This window comes from Pelodiscus sinensis, chromosome 3, assembly GCF_049634645.1.
Source record: "Pelodiscus sinensis isolate JC-2024 chromosome 3, ASM4963464v1, whole genome shotgun sequence".
Classification (NCBI taxonomy): Eukaryota; Metazoa; Chordata; order Testudines; family Trionychidae; genus Pelodiscus; species Pelodiscus sinensis.
Genome location: NC_134713.1, coordinates 71,549,662 through 71,570,126, shown reverse-complemented (window position 1 = coordinate 71,570,126; position 20,465 = coordinate 71,549,662). Strand labels below are relative to the sequence as shown.

The following is a 20,465-nucleotide window of genomic DNA, read 5'->3' as shown; positions in this document are numbered from 1 at the left end:
ATGCTTTTGGGTGAATGTTATTCTACCCCAATAGCTTGTCTTTATTGTATTAATACCACTTAGAACATTTATTTTTTCAACTTTTATTAGGAGTATACTTATAAAAGGCAGGTAAGCAGGCTCCCTGGCTGATTCCCTTGATGATCCGTGTGTGTGTGTGTGTGTGTGTGTGTGTGTGTGTGTGTGTGTGTGTGTATTTATTTATTTATTTATTTATTTATTTATTTATTTATTTAGATGATAGACAGTGATTTCTATGGGGTTTTTTCCCCCAGGAAAAAAACAGGATTTTTAAATTCTCCAGAGTGAGCATATCCTTAAAACATAAATTTCCTAGATTTCTAATGAAGACAACTGAACCTCCCCCCTACTGAAATTCTATTATGTGACATCATACTTACATCCATATAGGCTATCAGCAAGTCTAGAATCATGAGATTCACCACGTAAAAAACTGCCATTTAAGTTAATGAAGTGACTGATGGCAGTTGTAAGTTATATTTCTGTGGACCATCTTTGTCCATGTGCTGAATGAGGGTTCTCTTGTAGGTTCTGGAGGGGAGGCTGTTGGTCATGAAAGTGTGTAGACTTTTCTGCCTATATCCCATAAACTTAACTCCTTCTTCCCCATCCTCTTCACCGCTACTCATCTCATTCCAGTTGCTGCTTCTCCTTCTGCCATTTTTTCGAAATAAGCTATTCTAGAATAGTTACTCCTAAATAGCTTATTTCAAAATAGCACATCTACACTGCAGGAAAGCCATTTTGAGGCTTCCCTAATGTAGACGTGCTATCTCTGTTTAGAGCACCAGAAGGCACTGGGGAGGAGTAACTTAGAATGGCCTTGATAAGGGGCTATTTCAAAATAGCAGAAGTGGAGGGTCTATGCATACCTTATTTCAAAATAGGTATTCATGAATATGCATTATTTTTTGTAGGATGATGTTTACAGATTTTGGAATAAAGCCGCCCATTGTTTCAAAATTATTTCAAAATAACGGAATGGCTGTGTAGTTGCTCACATAGTTATTCTAGAATAACAGCCGTTATTCCGAAATAACTTTGCTGTGTAGATATACCCTTAGTCTCTTTACCTACAATTAACATAAAGCCTCCAGGTGTGGGTAATCGTCCTTTCCTTTTTTGAATATTGGCCCATGACCAGTCTTCCTGTCTTCTAGAATATTCCTCCTAAGGAAAGAAGGAACAAAAACCAGACTAGGGAGAGGACAGATTAAAGAAATGTGTAGATAAATTAGAAGTATTAGGTCAGCAGGGCCTAATGAAATTCCCCATAAGGTACTTGAAGGAGCTAGCTGGAATCTTTAGCAATTATCTTTGAGAACTTATGGAGCACAAATGAAGTTTCAGAGGACTCAACAAGGGCAAACATTGTACCTTCCTCTAAAAGGTGGAAGAAAGAGGACTCAGGCAATTATGGACCTGTCAGCCAACTTTGATACCAGGAAAAAAAATACTGGAACAAATTATTTTAAACAGTCAGCTTGGAAGTACCTAGTGGATAATAGTTAATACAGATTTGTCAAGAATAAATAATGCAAAACCAACCTAATTTCCTCTCTTCACAGGGTACAAGTCTTGTGGGTGGGAGCAATCATGCTCAGAATAGTTATTACAGGTTTGCTGTCAAACTGGGAAGATGTATCTAGTGGCATTTTATAGGAGTTTGTTCTGAGTCTGTTAGTTGATATTTTCATTAATGATTTGGATAATGAAATAGGAAAGCATGCTTATAAAATTTGTGAATGACACCAAGCTAGGAGGTGTTGCTAGCTATTTGAAGGACAGGATTAGAATTCCAAATGACCTTGAGAAACTGGTGAATCGGTCTGAATTCAGCAAGATGAAATTGAATCAAGACAAGTGTAACATACTACACTTAGTGAATCACAAATTGAATATATGCTGACAATACGACGCACTTACACAGGATACAACTCTTTCTACGCCTCAGAGGGTATGTCTACACTACCCCCCTAGTTCGAACTAGGGGGGCAATGTATGCATACCGAACTTGCTAATGAAGCCCGGGATTTGAATTTCCCGGGCTTCATTAGCATAAAGCCGGCGCCGCCATTTTTAAAAGCCGGCTAGTGCGAACCCCGTGCCGCACGGCTACACGCGGCACGAACTATCTAGTCCGTGCCGCGTGTAGCCGCGCGGCACGGACTAGATAGTTCGTGCCGCGTGTAGCCGCTGGGCACGGGGTTCGCACTAGCCGGCTTTTAAAAATGGTGGCGCCGGCTTTATGCAAATGAAGCCCGGGAAATTCAAATCCCGGGCTTCATTAGCAAGTTCGGTATGCATACATTACCCCCCTAGTTCGAACTAGGGGGTAGTGTAGACATACCCAGAGTGATATTAGCCTGTATTGTAAGTCACTGGATGTAGTTGTCCCACTCCAGTTGGCATTAGGGATGTTAGGTATCGCTTAATTGAATAATCGTGTAACCGCATCAAAATTTAGTGATTATATAATTATTTGATAGTCCCTAGGAATGGGGCTAATGGCTAGTTCACTGCCAGCCCCACTCCCAGGCAGCCCCCTCCACCGGTTCCCTGTGTAGACTAGCTCCCACCTGCTGCTCCGTGCTTCTGCCTCTGCTACAGAGGCAGCAGTGTGGGATGGCTGAAGCCCCTGTCGCGGGGGAGGGGGTTGTCAGGTCCCTGTGGACAGAGGCTGCTCTGGCGACCCACGGAGCTGTCTCTGTCCTGCCCGCACCCTTTGTTGCCTACCACAGAAGCAGCAGCATAGGTCAGGGGCCAGGCTGTTGCATGGAGCCTGTGCTCATGGGGAGCCAGCTTTTAAGTTGGCTTCCCCCGAGCACTGGCTCCTTCCTGCCTCTCCTTATTCCCCCCCCCCCCCCCCCCCAATGCTTCTGTGGGAGGCAGCAAGGGAGGGGCAGGTGTCTTCGTGGAGCCAGCATTCATGGAGAGCCCCTATGTGTACCAGCTCCCATCTGCCTTTTTCACTTTGCATACTGCTGCCTCGCTATCAGAGGCAGCAGTGTGGGGATGGGATGGGCAAGTGGCTCCATGAAATCTGATGCTCATGAGGAGCTGAATTAAAAGTCGGCTCCCAAAGGGCACTGGTTTCCACCTCCCCTTTACTGCCTCTGATACAGGACAGTTTAATATAAACTTGGCATTTATAGTCTTAAGAAGACTGAATGGGGACCTGTTTATAGTCTTCAGATATATTAAGAGATGTTATAAAGTGATCATTTTTTCTCCATGTCCAGGATAGTTGGGCCAATTAGTAATTAACTTAATCTGCAAGCAGAGAACATGACATGAAAATCTACTAAAAGGAGGGTTAGGCTCAGGAACAGGCTTCCAAGAGATGTTGTGTGGAATCCGTGTACTTGAAGGCTTTCAAGAACAGGTTAGAAAAACACCTGTCAGGGATTGTCTAGGTGCACATGGTTTTGCACAGTGCAGTGGACTGACTTTATGACCTCTCAGTGTCTTTTTCAGCACTGTGTTTTATGCTTCTAAGATTTATTAAAATTTAAAATAGAGATCCTGGTGAGGTTATGTGCTTTTTGAAAAGGCCAATACATTAGACAGTAATTAGTTAGCTCTACAAATGAGTTATAGAATCATAGCATACTAGAATTGAAAGGGACCTCAAGAGATCATCAAATCCAGTCCCCTGCCCTCAAGGCAGGACCAAGCACCATCTGAGAGTCTGAGACATACTGGAATTGCATGGCAGCAGAGTCCATCTTTTCTTTTTTGTTTACAAATTAAAGAATATATTTTGGTAGGTGAAGAAGCAGCTAAAACAGGAACCGCAGTAATGGGCAGGACCCAGTCGGGGCCCCTCTCCTTCCAGCCTCACTCAGACCCAAAATTTTGCTGACGAGATTCCCCTCAACATTTTTGATACTCGCTTCAGTTGGTAGCCAGAAAGAAACCAGACAGAGGTCTTTACTTACAACATGGTGTTCTAATGCTCATTAAGGGAGCATCATTTCAAAGTGCACTAATGTGCTGTACATTCATTGGTCTGAGGCATGTTAAAGCATGCTAGGGAACCTTTAATGTGTACCAGGAAGGTCTATACAATTTAATTCATATACACTTACAACCTGTAAGTGCACTTTAGAAGTCTCACCCCTTGAGTGCACATTATCTCATCATACGGATAAGTCAAGAAACTGCAGCCAGTAGGCACAGAAGTAGCAAGGGAAAGTACTTTTGGAAATTTGAGAACTTTCCAGTCTTGACTACATAGTCTCTCTCCTCTGCTGCTGGTGAGGGCACCAAACCTCCTGTTCCCTCGCCCTGACAGGGCTTGTTTATATGGACATTTAGTTTGTGACAAGCTGGAGTTTACATCTACCTCTCACTAGCCTGCTGCGCACTACATGTGCATTCAGATGGATCCTGCTGATCTGTAATGTGCTTTGATCTACCTCACTTTGAAACAGGATGTAATGTAAAGGAAATAGGGAACTGGAATATAGAGAATCACATTTATTTTCACCCTCCCCCTTCTTTGTTTCTATAGTAATTTAATCCCATTTGCCCAACTACATGCACTGTAACCCATCTCTGAAGGTAACACTGTGCCAGCAGCAGCACAGAAGCAAGGGTGATAATGTGAAAAGTGGTATTTGTCAATATCTCTCTTCCCAGTACATTTAATTCTCTGTTGCCAGATTTCTGTTCTGGGGTTGACAGCTGTAGTCCTCCTGCTTCCAGTTAAGGGAATGGGGATGGGGAAAAGAGAGCCTGGGCTACGTCCTGAAGAGGGGCTAGTGTAAGAGGAGAACTTGGCTGGTGGTGCTCTGGCTGTCAGCTCTAGGTTGGCAGTACTTCAGATATCCCCTTTTTCTCCCCCGCTAGCAGTGGGGGTGCATGATCTTTCAGCCTGAGCTCTTAAAAATTAGTAAAGCTCATAATTCATGCCTTTCTTGATGCATTCCTGTGACTCCCTTAGTAGATCCGTTCCACAGTTTGAGACTCACTACACTAGGGAACATTTAGCATTTGTAAGCAGTGTATAGTAGGTTAGTGATGGGTAGATTTACACCCCAGTTTGTTATAAACTGTTTGTTTAATAAACCCTCACTCTCTTCTCCTTAACTTCAGTCCATACCTGACCTTCTCTACACCTCCCTTTTCCAAATCTATCCCCTTTTCTTTCCATTAACTGAAACCTTCCTAAGGAAAGCCATCCAAATCCAAAACAATGTGGAACTCAAAATAATGTGGAACTAACATGATTCTTGCTGCCATCACATTATTGCCTGTCTGTGTGTTATACGTCTTTCCTCATCTTGCGTTTGTCACGTCTATTTAGATTCTAATCTCTTCAGGGTGGAAGCCACAGACTACTATATGAACAATACTTAGCACAGTGGGGGCTCTGGCCTCACTTTTGGTGGGTGTGTAGGCGCTAGCATAATAAACATGTTAAATAATAAGAAACAGTTTACTCTTTTTTTCAACTTTGTCATTCACAAGGATTAATACGGTGGTTACATAGGACCATGACACTTCTAAAATTAACATTCAATATTTAAGCTCTTGAGAGACAGCATAATTCATACTTACCATGTTGGCTACAGAAAAAATATCGTGACTCCTAAGCCATGGCAGGATGGTGTGAATACATTGTTCTTCATTTATTCTCTCCCCTCCCCCCATACTTCTTGATTTTTGAAAAAAGTGCTGTCAGTGGAGAATGAAGAGATCAGAGTATTTTAAACCCTTGGATTCAGCAGAGGCAGAATTAAACTCATTTATAAATTACTCAACCAGGTGGTTGCCTAGTAACAAATGCATTCTGTTCTGAATTCTTAAGGGGCATGGATTTTCAAAATGAATCCTACATAAGATTGGTCTTTTAGAAAAGTTTTAATAGTAATATGCTTTTAGATTTTTCTAGTTGTAACATTTTCTTTTTGCTCTTCCATTTACCATTTTTGTTTATTAAAGACAAGAAATTATATATGTAGACTGATTCTCTTGCTAACCTTTAATGGAACCATAATGTATATTATTTCTTATTGTTTAGTATTGAGGAAAAGGAAACTGTTTCTAAAAAAATGGAAGCTTCAGACTAAAACTCTTAACTTTTTTAAATGTCTGGCTTTGGATGTTTTGCTAAAAGTCATTCCTAAAAATTTTGAGTGACTGAGTAGTTAAGATGTTTTAAAAAATCCATTATAAATCTCCTCCCCACCCATATTAAAAACAAAAAAACAAATAAAAAACAAAGCAATTAACAAAAAAAAAAACCCCCAACTATTCTAAAACTGAGTTTTAAGGGACATTTTTGTAAGAGATTTTATTTTAATTGGATTATATGCTTTGAGACAAGAATTGGGGAAAATATCTTTTGAGAAATTCTTACCCTTGTCTGTAATATCGAGGAGGAGGGAGCTAGATGTTGGACATGGAAAGGAGAAATGTTTAGTGCATTGACTGTATATGAAAGTACAGAAATATTATCCAAGCTGAGGTAATTTTGCTACCTATGTCAGAACTTTCAAGCGTGACCATTGTGCACCTCTACATGGCCGCTGCTGCTACTGGAGGCACAGCCGAGGGAGGGGTGCATTCCATCTGGCTGAGACAGATCCAGGTTGGTCTGCCCCTTGTGCTCCTCAGCCAGAGTGAGGTACGCAGAAAACTATGCACTTTCTCCTCTTTTCCTAACAAAGGGGAACAGCCAGCAATGTCCCCATATAAATTGGGCAGAGTGGAGAGCTTCAGTCCCTTCCCCCACCCGCCCATGTGCCTGGATGGTGGGAGGTTTGCTGGGGAGGGGAGAGGGCGCCCCAAACAACCAGCCTTTCTGTATGGTTTTATGAGATGCAATCTCATTCCCGGAACATCCCATTTTCCTGGCACAACTTGCTTTAAGTTATGATAAGAGGAAGCTGTTATGCCGAATTTGGTTAGCTAATATTATTGTGTTCTTATGCTAATGAGTAACTCACATCTAGGTTTGCCAGGCATCTCCTTTTTCATTGGAATGCCTGATTGAAAAGGGACCCCTGAGGATTCAGTCAACACAGCTGACACAGGCTGCAAAAAGTCCAGCTGGCCACAGTGGCTGTCTCTCTATGGTTCCCTGAAGAAGCCCCATGTCCCTCCAGCTCCAAGGAACAGGGTTGGCCAGGGGTGCTCCATGCACTGATCCTGTCCATGACATTGGCACTGCCTTGCACACTGGCTCTGCAGCTCCAGTTGGCTAGGAACTGTGACCAATGGGAGTTGGGCAGGTCCCGGCACCTAGGAGCCAGAAGGACATGTTGCCTCTTACGTGAGACCTGACAGGCCCATTGATGGGGGGTGGGGAGAAAAAGGGAGCAACTGATCCAGGGCCCAGCGATTCTGAAGCGCTTGGAGTTTCTGACTGTCTCTACCTCTACTGCAGCAATGGTGTCTTCCAGAGCCCTGGACCTTTTAAATCACTGCTAGAGCACCATGTGCCTTGGGGGACTCTAAGGGCTGGGAGTCGGTATGACATGTTCCAAGCAGGGCTGGGTACCACCGCCCCTTCCTTTTCCGGCAGAGTAGAGCTGGGACCACCACCACCTTGGCCAGCGGCCTGGCATGACTGTCAGCTCCTGTGTCCCTGGAGCCCACACCCTGGCCTCCTCTAACGCTCAATCCATTACCCCAGCCCTAAGCCCCCTCCTGCATCCAAACTCCCTCCTGGAATCCATACCTTGACCCCCTTCCAGAGCCCCCTGAATCCCTCCAACATTCTGAGCCTCTTGACCCAATCAAGAGCCTCCTCTTGGACCCCAAACCCTTCATCCTAGCTCTGTCTCAGAGGCTGCATCCCTAGTTTGAATTCTCAAATCCCTGTTACCCCAGCCGCTTGCCCCAGTCCTCCCATGCAGTTAGAAAGTTGGCAATCCTATTGTATGCACAGCCTAATGATCCAAACCTAACTTGTGATTGCAGTACTCACTACTTTACAAGTATACTTTGACCACTTGGACATCTACTTCTCCTTATGTATGTATGATTTTTTTTCACGATCAGTTATTGTGCTGCTTGTAACCATCTCTGCACAGAGGTGTGAAAGTTAGGGTTATCTTCGCATCAGAAATCTTCTCTTCATGTCCCCTGAAAACCTTGTCTGTCTGTCTATCTGCAGCTCTCTCTCTCTTCTCAAGAACATTTAATGCTTCCACATCAATCAGGGTATCACACTTCTTTGCTTTGTCTTTATGCAAAGCACCCAGTCCTTTGCTCTCCTGATATTCAAGACCTATTTGGTTCTACTTTGGATAGGAGATAATCAGGCAGAAAATCAGGCACTTCCTTCATCCTTCATGCATTTCAGAGAAACTAATTAGGTATCTAGTGTGAAACTTCCTCTCTACTGCACCAGTATCCTTAGATTAAATCTATGCCAGTTTTTTGGAATTAAAGCCACTCTAGCAAAGCGGTTATGATTCAGACAATGATCCTGTTATCAGTAGTTTACAAGTAAAAAAAATAGTGATGAAATTTCTCATATTTCCAAGCCCAATATAATGGGTTGGAGGGGGGATGTTTGTGTGTTGGAAATTTGTAGGAAACCTTGTTAATTATTATGGGGTTGTCAGCCGATGGTCAGGGCTGTGTGTGTGCGTGCGTGTGTGTGCGTGCGCGTGTGAGTGACCGAGAAAAGGTTTAATGTCCGTGACTTTACCGCTAGGACCGGGATCCTGTTGCGGAGGGCAGTCAGCAGGCTGACAGACACCCCAGATTTTACAAGGAAGAGCTTATTACATCTCAGATTTCAGCTGCTAAGGTACAGGATCCCTTCGCAGCGGGCAGTCTAGGGAAGACTGAGAGATGCCCCAACGGATCTGTCGCCTGGGAGTGACACGATCCAAAATGCTCAAGCTCTTCCTATACCTGTCCCTTATGACCGGCTGAAGTTCTTTTAAGTTGTGCTTGGTTCTGTTACAGCAACTGAAGGAATCACGTTAAAGCTTAAACAGTTACAGGTTTATTAAAGAAGCTTATAAAGCATATGGTTACAATGGCTATTGCTCTCTTTCTTAACTGGTAGCAAATATAGATCTTAAAATGGTTACAAAGAAAATAAAAATAGAAAATAGAAATAATGGTACCAAGTGACAGCTTAATCTTTAAAGAGCTCTAAGTCTATGTGTACACTTAAGACAAAGGACCACATCCAGGTACAATTTTTCCCCCTTCTGTGCCTCTCGACTCCAGCGGGTCAAGCAAGGGCCGGTCCCTCAATTCCTAGGAAAGACGAATACGAGGTGGGCGTCCCCTTGGAACCTTGGGAGGTCAAACACCTAACCCGACCAGCAGATAGATGGTAGATTGACACTCAGAGTAAATGTGCTGCTGGACCCATCTTTATACCCATAGGGGCCCGTATCCTTTTTCTTATCTAAGATGCCAAATTGTACTGGTCCGTTTTTGTGGCGCCAGTTCTTACAAGGGAGTTTCAACTTAATTTACACTTGCAAGAGCGATAACTAAGTTGTGAGAACTAGACATATTTTTTTAATGGGCGAGAGATTCCTCCCCGCCGTGGTCGGCTGTGTGTTTGTATCAATATGGGTTTCAGTCAAGGGCACTCCTCAGCAGCCTCTTGGTCAGCAATTGGTGTATCTCTGTTTACAGCCATTCAGGGTCACAACAGCCTGGGCATTCTGTTCAAGGCTTTCACTGCTCTGTGTGCCCTGTATGCTCCAGGAAAGCAAAAATGGATGTTACAGGGGGGGTTCCTGTCTGGCTACAGCGGTAGGGGGTGTTTTTTAGTTGGTGAGAGAAGGAGATTAAAACAAAACATCTTTTTCAGTTGAATATTTATATGGTGATCAGATAAACTGAAACTATATTTGTAAATTAAGATATCACACTTGGCATAGTACAAAGACATTAAAGAAACATTTTTTAAAATAAAAGTCAACGAGTGAAAACAATATGCTGCATGAGTAATCTTTTTTCTTGAATTTACAGTATGATACCAGGAAAAGCCTCCAGAACACTAGTGTCAAATAAAGTTGCAGTCTTTCCTGTTTGGCATTCCCATTGTCTTCATCTTTAAAAAGGTGTAGACTGATGCAACACAGACAGTTTATGACATAACACAGACTTAGATTTTTCTGATCATAAAGCTCTTCTAAATGAAAAATAAAAATGCAAGCAAAGACCAAGATCTTCCAGCACTGCTAAAAAGACAGGGTTAAAATTAGTTATGAAATAAGAGATCCCTAGCAACTCACCAATCAAACAATCTTAAAAGACAAAAGGACAGAGAAATCTGTTCATAAACCTTAGTAGTAACGTATAATCTAATGTGAATGTTCAGTAGAAATAGTGCCCTAAATTGGCTGTATTTGCTAACCTAAACCAGATTTTGTCTTTGAATATCTAATGTAAAGACCAAACTACAGATCTTCAATTCAGATATTATTTACATCATTAGCATATGGGTGAGAAAACTGGAACTCCACCAAAGACATAGACCTTTAAAGGTTTTCCAAAGCAAATGCCTCTGTAAATTTGTCTGAGTTCAACTTCTTATCTCCAAAATTGTGCAGAAAAGAAGATGGAAGTGTCTGGGACTGGTATTAAGAATGAAGCACAGCAAACACCAAACAAGCAAATTAAAAACATCAAGTCAAAAAATGCTTATGTCAGCAAATCTCAGAGACCAGGGAAAGCCCACCAGGGAAAGCCTAAGGTTTTGTGTGATAGTGAATCTTCCTCGAGGATGCGGGGAGCACCCCGTCCCGAGTTTGCTCTAGGCCCACTTCACCTGTGGGAGAAAGTCTGCACAAGCAACTGGGCCAGGGGCCTGTGTCACAGCAGCTCGTAGCCCACGGGGCACTACCCATGGGTCTCTAGTCTTTCGGCCCCCCTTGGGGCCAGCTCCTGGCCTTTATACCAACTGGAGCTGAATTATATCCAGATAGTTTTACAGTCTCGGGTCCTGCAGCCAGGCTAGACCATCCTCAGGTTCAGCCCCTAAAGTAATGAAGGTGTGTTTTGACACGCGGGGCGGAAAATGGACCCTGGCCCTCCCTCTCAACCAGGTCCTGGCCCAGGGCCCAAAGGGTAGGGAAAAAAACGCAACTCACCAACCCTGACAGGAGCAAGTTTACTCCCTGCCCTAGTCCTCTCCTACCCCTCCTAGATATTCCTGTGATGCCCTTTCCCCGGAGAGCTGGCAATTGGTCTTACCCACCAACTCCATCGTCTCTCCCATTGGGGCAGCAGCCTGACGCGCATTGGCAACTCTGCGTCGGTGTTACCCCCGGAAGTCCATGAACCACTGTCTTGGTCGTTCGCGAGGGATCCTCCTGGACTGGCCAGACGAGGCCAGGGTAGGCCTATGTGGGCCCTTCAAAGGTGGGTCTTTAACTGGCACCTCACATGGTGATCGTCCTCCACGGTGTCCACCAACCCTCAGGTCTGTCCACTCCTTGGTAAGGGTTGAGGAGGTGAGCAGCTGAATTCCCTCCCCGAGGAAGGCAGCCTCATCCCTGGCAGCCTCCGCTCGGGCTTCCCAGGGGATATCCAGAGCCCAGCTCTCTCTGGCTTGGGACCTCTTCCCGCAGCTTCCCCTGCTGCTGCCAGCTCTCCTTGGCTCTCTGCCCCCTCCGTTTGCACAAGCTCGGTTTTTAATCCCACTACACTGCCACCGCTGCATGCGTGGCAGCACCTGGGAGTGCTAATCCACTCGCCCCAGAGGTGGCGTGGCAGGGCAACCCCGTCACAGCAGGTCAATTGACTTGCGCTCATGCTGCATGGCTGAAGTTATAGTGTATATGTTCAGGCTGGACCTTGGCCTCTGAGACCCTCGCTTCACATCAGGTTTCAGAACTTGGCCTCCAGCCCAAGCCTAAACATCTACACTATTATTTTTAACACTGCAGATCATCTTTCACTGTGCAGAGTTACTTAACCTCTGCCATTTTATTTATACACACACACACACACACACACACACACACACACTCTCTCTCTCTCTCTCATGGTCCTGTATCACCTTAGGGAAATGTGTGCAGCCCCGGGCATGGGGCTGGCAGGCAGACCCCACATGCAGAGGCAGCAGCAAAACCCCTAGGTGCAGGACTGGAGACTGAGCAAGATTGGTCTGAGATTTTTGCAAACTAAACTAGAATAGTAAGAAAAGAGAAAATGTATTTGAAAATTACTGTCTGAATACATGTAATATACATAGTCGTGAAAAGAAATGTCATACAACAAAAGCTTACATGTGTGTTTCTAATCAAGAAATTTGATATATTATGTCATTACGTTAAAAACATTGTTATAGAGTCATTAGTTGAGTTTTTTTTCAGTAGTGACTGAATATCAGTGCAAAGGGCAGACAGCAATGTTAGACATGAATTAACCTATTTATAACATTTAAACAGCTATCTTGGTCTTGTCTTCAGGTTCATAAACCTCACATCTGTGGTCTGAGTTAGAGCAAGGGAGGCTAATTAACTCTTCCTCAACTAGACCCTGTAATTATCTTTTTAAATGTGGTTTTTATTACAGATACAACTTCTTTATAGTAGTACAAAATTATTAACTTTATTGGGTACAGTAACATGTTTTAATGAGAAGAGATATTAGAATGTTTTAATGGATATGAGGTGTGTTGAATAGAGTATAGGAGACACCAGCATATGTTCTGTTCTCTTATGTTTAAACTATTAGCTGTTTGTATCACGCTGTTTAAGATTTATTTTATGAAATATATTTTAATCCTTTTCTGTATCTAATTTATAAAACTCAGATCCTTTACTTATATCTAAGTCATTCTTTTTTTATATATATAGGTTGAATCTACACAGAGCATGATCAGGATTTTGGGCCTTTCGGCTACATTACCCAATTACCTTGATGTAGCTACATTCCTACATGTTAATCCTTACATTGGACTATTCTACTTTGATGGCCGTTTTCGACCTGTACCACTGGGACAGACATTTATAGGAATTAAGACAACAAATAAGGTAAACGACTGTGGAAAATCTGTAAGATTTTTGTGTGTGTGTTTATACACAGTTATTGATTCTAGTATATAAATGCCTTCTTACCCATTTGTGCCATGGTTGAGTATTCCCAATTTTATTATTCTTTAGTGTGGGAGCCTCATTCATTTTAAGTAGGCCTCTTCACAAACGCCTGGGCTCAGAAGTTACTTTCAAATTTTCATAATAGTACCATCTTGCATAACTAAGGGTACGTCTAGACTACATGACTCTGTCGCCAGAGACATGTAGATTAGGCTACCAGGCATAGGAAAATGAAGCAGCAATTTAAATAATCGTCGTTTCATTTAAATTTACATGGCTGCCGCGCTGAGCCGACAAACAGCTAATCAGCTGTTTGTCGGCTCAGCGCGGTAGTCTGGACGCTCGGGTGTCGACATCAAAGACATTTGTCGACCACCCAGGTATGCCTCCTGGGATGAGGTATACCTGGGTGGTCAACAAATGCCTTTGATGTCGACACCCGCGCGTCCAAACTACCGCGCTGAGCCGACAAACAGCTGATCAGCTGTTTGTCGGCTCAGCGCGGCAGCCATGTAAATTTAAATGAAGCGGCGATTATTTAAATCGCCGCTTCATTTTCCTATGCCTGGTAGCCTAATCTACATGCCTCTGGCGACAGAGACATGTAGTCTAGACGTACCCAAAGATTGAAAATTAGAATTTTCAGTGTGGTCAAACAATATTTACCTCCTTGTAGTTTCCGCATCTTGCGCGCACAGTTTGGATTTAAGTGAGGAAAAGTTGAGCAGCGTCAACCTCACTCTCTCTTCCCAAATCCCATCTGGATCCAGTAGCAAGACGAAAGTCAAGACGGCTGGAGATGGGACTGGGCGCAGTGGGTGACTAGGACGTCTTCTGTGTCTTCTCCTGCTCTACGCGTTCCACGACACTTGCGGAGACCGCCTTCTTGACTGTTGGACCTTCGATTGGTCTCATCCACTCAATCTGCTGGAGTCTGTCTTCACATGCTGGGATAGACAACTTCCTGTCTCACCGAGGGTTTTGGGCCCGTCTGCTACCCTCACCTGGTTTGTCCGGCCAGTCGAAGCCGTTGCCCGGGGTGTGGCCGCTGTCACATGCAAACAGCTACGAGGAGCCACAGGTGAGAGCTGGGTGCCAGGTGGGAGTCAAAGGTGGACGAACCACCCTAAAAGGATGCGACATGTTCAGCCACCAGAGGTGCTGACACTCCCTGACCGATAATGTGGTGTCGAGACATTGATATTGAAGCCCTCAGTGAGACTCGTCTTGCTAATGAAGGTCAGCTAACTGAAACTGGAGGTGGATATACTTTTTTCTGGAGCGGTCGTGGCACTGATGAGCGTCGCGATGCTGGAGTTGGATTAGCTGTCAGGAATCACCTTGTTCGGCAATTTGCCAGTCTTCTCAAGGGTGTGAAAGATCAGCTTATGACACTACAGCTTCCGCTACAGAATAGAAACCAAGCCACTCTGATCAGTGCCTATGCTCCCACAATGACTAACCCGAACGAGATGAAAGACAGGTTCTATCAAGAACTGGATGCCTTACTATCCGCTGTGAGTAGCACCGACAAGCTGATCCTGCTCGGTGACTTCAATGCAAGAGTAGGATGCACTCAATAGCATGGCATGGAGTCATTGGCAGACATGGAGTGGGCAAATGTAACAGCAATGACCTACTCCTACTGAAGGCCTGTGCAGCACACGACCTCCTTATCACCAACACAACGTTCCGCCTACCTACCTAGAACAAGACATCCTCAACCGTCCGTCATTTATCAACGACGAGGTGATTGAGAGGATTCCCCAGGTTGACATCAACGGTGCCATGGATGATCCACTGGTAGTAGCCGAAGTTTCACAAGCTGTTAGCCAGCTATCCAGCGGCAAAGCTCCAGGGGCAGACGCTATACCTGCAGAGGTCTATAAAGCCGGTGGTCACATACTCACAGAGAAGCTCACCGAGTTGTTCCAGTCTTTTTGGGAACAAGGATCCATTCCTCAGGAACTCAAGGATGCATCCATTGTACACCTTTATAAGAGGAAGGGCAATTGACAGGTATGTGACAATCATCAGGGAATTTCGCTGCTTTCCATCGCAGGAAAAATCCTTGCAAGAGTGATGTTAAATCGTTTGGTCACTCATCTGTAGTGTGGCCTCCTGCCAGAGTCATAATGTGGCTTTCGTAAGGGCCGCGGGACTATTGACATGATCTTTGCCGCGTGCCAACTTCAGGAGAAGTGTCAGGAGCACAATCATGAACTTTATGCGACGTTTGTTGACCTCATGAAAGCCTTCGACACTGTCAGCCGACAAGGTCTGTGGAGAGTCATGTCAAAGTTTGGCTGCCCCCCCAAATTCATTCAGATGATATGCCAGTTTCATGATGGTATGATGGCCAGAGTGCTAGACGGTGGAGAATCTTCCAAGGCATTCCCAATCGCCAATGGCGTCAAACAGGGCTGTGTATTCGCACCTACACTGTTCAGCATCATGTTTACTGCTATGCTGAATGATGCCTTCCAGGACAGCGTTGCCGGAATCAGCCTTAAGTACAGAGTGGACAGGAATCTTTTCAACCTGAGGAGACTTCAGGCTATCACCAAAGTGAAAGAGACTGTTCTGAGAGACTTCTTGTTTGCCGATGATTGTGCCTTCTATGCTGGCTCTGAAGCAGAGATGCAAGTCAGTGTGGACAAGTTCTGCACAGCTTGTGACAACTTTGGACTCACTATCAACAGCAGAAAGACCGAAGTCATGTATCAGCCTGTCCCTTTTGCACCGTACACAGAACCCACAATCACAGTCACAGGGCCGATGCTACAGGCAGTGGACCAGTTCACTTCCCTCGGCAGTACTCTTTCCCATGCAGCTAACGTTGACATAAAAGTCACATGCAGAATAGCAAAGGCAAGTTCTGCTTTTGGTAGACTGCACCCCACTGTATGGGAACATCGAGGAATCAGCCAAGCAACAAAATTGAAGGTCTACAGAGCCATGGTACTCACCACCCTCCTGTATGCCTGTGAAACGTGGACTGTGTATCGGAGGCACGCAAGACAGCTTCATCACTTCCACATGACTTGTCTTCGCAGAATATTACGCATCGGATGACAAGACAAAATACCAGACACTGAGGTTTTCTCTAGAGCAAGTTTACCGTTAGTCCACACTATGCTGATAAGTGCACAGATTCGATGGGCAGGTCATGTCATTCGTATGCCGGATGAACGTATACCTAAGCAGCTCCTTTTTGGGGAACTCTCTACTGGTAAACGCTCACATGGTGGACAGAGGAAATGTTACAAAGACACACTCAAGGCCACCCTGAAGTCGTTCGGAATTGATACAACCACCAGGGAATCACTGGCACACAATTGCCCTGCCTGGCGCAGTCTCATTCACAAGGGATGCCAAGTTCTCGAAACAAGGTGCATGTCTGAAGCACCACACAAGCGCGTGCTGTGCAAGTCCAAAGCTACCAGCGCAACGATTGCAATGCCTACACATGTCTGCCCGACATGTTCCAGGACATTTGGTGCCCGAATTGGCCTAAGTCATCTTCGGACACACTGTATCCAGTCTCAAAACACTTAGTGTTGTTTAGGTCTTCATCAACCATGATGGACGAACAACAACAGTTTCCACATCAAGCAGAGTGTGATAACAAAGCTCTATCCTGATTAAATAGTGATTATTGTCATCAGTTGAATGAATTTCCTTACCAATGTCTTGTTGTTAAGTGTGTTTTCAAAGCAGATTGCTTTGTCCAGTTGTCTCATTTAATTCCCTATGTTTGGTAGAAATTATGAAATTTGGTTTATTTTCCTGTTGGTTACCTGAGAAGTAATCACTCTTAACTCACAGGAAGCAGCTTGGATATAACCATTGAAGATATGATTTGATGTACTGAATGCCATATGAGTAATTGATTAAAACCTGTTATAGGATGAGTTATCAGCAGAAGCGGCTTGAGGAGAGCTGCCGGCAACTGGTGCTCCAGGCAGAATGTGGGATCTGCGCCCCTGCCTCCATAGCCCTCAATGGCTTGATGTCATTATTGGGCGCTGCTTTAAACTCAGCACCCTAGGCAGCCGAGGTTTCCTACATCCATGGGCTGCCCCTGGTTATCAGCTTTCATGTATTTAGTTTTTGATAGCGAGAGACATGAAAATAGACTTTAACTCAGGGTACGTCTAGACTACAGGCTTCTGTCGACAGAAGTTTTGTCGACAGATACTGTCGACAAAGAGCGTCTAGACTACATTGAGTTCTGTCGACAAAGCAAGCTGCTTTGTCGACATGGTAGTGTAGACACAAAGGACAGTTTACATGCAATAACACCTTCTGTCGACAGAAACTCTGTCGACAGAAGGTGTTATGCCTCGTAAAATGAGGTTTACCAGCGTCGACAGAACTGTGTGGACGCAGGTAGTGTGGACGCAGGTATAATTTTGTCGACAAAAGTCCACTTTTGTCGACAAAACCCTGTAGTCTAGACACACCCTCAGTCTTTTATATTCTTTTCCAAAATGAGAAATAGACAGAACATCTAACCAAGCTATTCAGATCATGTAAGTTAACTATATTTGTTTTAGAATTAAGTAATACATATTAAATCAGTCTGAGGTAAATGTACTTGATAGAACAAATACCAATTCTGCAGTTAAATGCAAGAGAACTAATTCAAACATAAATAAGAAATAAGTAAAGTAAATAATGTTTTACTTTCTCATTGCTTTAGAAAAAAGAAACATAAGGAAACATGTTATTTTGTAGCCTAGCTTGTCATACTGTCTTAGAATATCCTACTAGACTGTAGGTTGCCGGGGTTTTTTTAATTATATTTTCAAACAAAAGTTAGTTTCAGGGTTCTATTGTTAATATGGTATGTTTTTAAAACATTTAAAAGTGACTTTCTAATTAGATTGTTTAAATAATTCACTTCATCTGCAATGCAGAGAAGAAAGGTATCTTAAAACCATGGGGGAGTCATTTCAAGTCTATGCACACAAGGATAGTTTACCATATGGTACTTATTATGATGTGCATATTTTAACCTTCATTAATTGTTTCAAGTATCTTCAATAATATTTGCTGTTACCGTTCTTCAATAATTTCTTAATGCTTCATTTGAATATTTAGTTTATTCGTACTGCTTCTTTGGAAAAATTAAAAAATGTCGTTTCCTTATAGCAAGTCTGGAATAAGCTTTATATGTTTAAAAGGAGAAAATTGTCAGTACTTAACAAAGTATTGTTGAAGTAATCATGAAATAACTAATTCTTTTCCCCTCATCTTCCACAAAAGGAAAAAAGAAACTCACAAGGAAGTGAAATTATCAGTGAATTGCCTCTCTTCAGGAGGGAAAAAATTAAAAAAGGTAGACAGATGAAATACTTCCATTAATACTGCAGGCTAGGACAAGTCCTTATATTGCTCAGAAAAATGTCATCAGAGATTTGAGATGGAGGGGATGGACATTGTGTAGTCTTTTGAATGTAGCAGCTAGTGATAGAAATGTAGCCGTGTTAGTCTGGTGTAGCTGAAACAAAATACAGGACTATGTAGCACTTTAAAGACTAACAAGATGGTTTATTAGATGATGAGCTTTCGTGGGCCAGACCCACTTCCTCAGATCAAATAGTAGAAGAAAATAGTCACAGCCATATATACCAAATTGTATATTGTATAATTGTATCCTTTGGTATATATGGCTGTGACTATTTTCTTCCACTATTTGATCTGAGGAAGTGGGTCTGGCCACGAAAGCTTATCATCTAATAAACCATCTTGTTAGTCTTTAAAGTGCTACATAGTCCTGTATTTTGTAGCAGCTGTTATCTTCAATTAAGAGAATTAAATCATGTCAGAAGATTTCTTCCAGGATGAAACGGGAATCGAACCTGCCTAAACAGAGTGTGAGACTTGGCAGAACCAGGTCTCTGTCTCAACTCTCCCTGCCTCTCCTCGCTATGATCAAGGAGAGAGTCCTACAGGCAACTCTTGATATAAACCACTAAAATAGCGGTTAGAGCTAATAATATTATCATGGACTCTTAATTGGTATTCTTTGTTAGAAGGAGATCATCAGCCAACACAATAAATGCAGTGTTTGTTTCTGGTTTGGCATACCAAGGGGTTATAAGGCAGCTAGGTATTGTCAGAGTTGCCTTGCTACAATCTTCTCCGTAACCTTCTCTGAAAAAGTAAAGATTGGCCAATTAGCAATCTGTTCCCAGAACATGTACATAGACTGCTCACAAGGCCCTTTCAAAACATACAGCATCCTTCCCTCTCCAGTAGAAACAGCCATAATCTATAACCATAAAGGACCCTATCATTTCCCCACATACTTTCAGCTGCTAAGAGACACATGGATGTAAAGCATGGGTCTGATATTTTACAAACATCTCCTCTTAGTCATTCACTAACTGTCAGAATTTAAACAGAAAAGACCTTGAAATTTGTCTCCATCTGCATATTGTTCTGCTCAAAAGAGCAGATAAATCTCAGCCCAGAGCAGAAGGGTATCTCCTTCCTGAAAAAAACCTAATAGTTAGACTGGAAAAGCTTAACTAAAGTACTTCCTTGTTGGCTAGATTTTTTTTTTTCCTTACTGCATCAGGGACTCTGGTGGGTCCCGCACTCGCGGGATGCTGACCCCGGTGTACTGTGTCGAAAAGCCGGCACGTGAGCTGGGACAGCTTTGCGGAGCCTGCTTGGTGGCCACCAGCTGGCTCCAGTTTCTGCTTCGCCCAGCAGAAGAAGGTGGGGGTGGGGCCAAAGCAGTGGCAGGGCAGCCTCAGTGACTTCTGCGCGGGCATGGCGGGATGTTTAAAGAAGGCACCGCCGATGCCAGAGGGGGGGGAGCGTGGAGTGTAGCCTGGAGGCAGCATGGACGGGCTGCTGCTTCTCCCAGGACGCTGATACTGGGGCGCACCCCAGGACAAACACTAACTCAGTGAGGAGATAGGAAGCAACCCAGGGCACAGCCAGTGGAAAAGCCCGTGGGTTGGTGCTTTGAGGGGAGTTTCCCCCACCGACCAGACGAGGGTCACGGACCCCAGTTCTTAGGGCTTTGGGTTGGGGCTCAGAGTGAGGGTGGGGGCTTGGGGTGTGCCCGAACCCCTCTACCTACCTCAGCCACTCCGGGGTAGTGTGGCGTGAGTGATAGCCGGTGCCTGTGGGCCAGAACATGTAGACGAGCGATGGGTGTAGGTGAGACGCCTGCAAATGAACCCCAGGACAGGAGTGGATTAGGGACCCCAGACAGACCCGAGTGATCGGACGGATGGTCGGAGCCTCACAGGATAGGGTTTTTGACCCCAGGGAGGGGCAGACTGCGGGGAAAGTCGAGCCCTGGTGGGGTGCCGGATAGCTAATAAAGTCAGGATCGATCAGACCCTATCCAAGACCTGTTCTTTACGCTTACACTTAACATTA

At 44.1% G+C, this 20,465-nt stretch overlaps 1 protein-coding gene across 2 annotated transcripts in view; it reads left to right on the top strand.

Moving 5' to 3' along the window:
- The window catches only part of ASCC3 (activating signal cointegrator 1 complex subunit 3), a 417,235-nt gene that overhangs the window by 154,322 nt on the left and 242,448 nt on the right, over nt 1-20,465 (top strand). For both annotated transcript variants that reach the window (XM_006118439.2, XM_075923934.1), the window contains exon 12: nt 12,819-12,995. In XM_006118439.2, the coding sequence (XP_006118501.2) occupies nt 12,819-12,995 (177 nt within the window). The remainder of the gene's footprint in view (nt 1-12,818; nt 12,996-20,465) is intronic.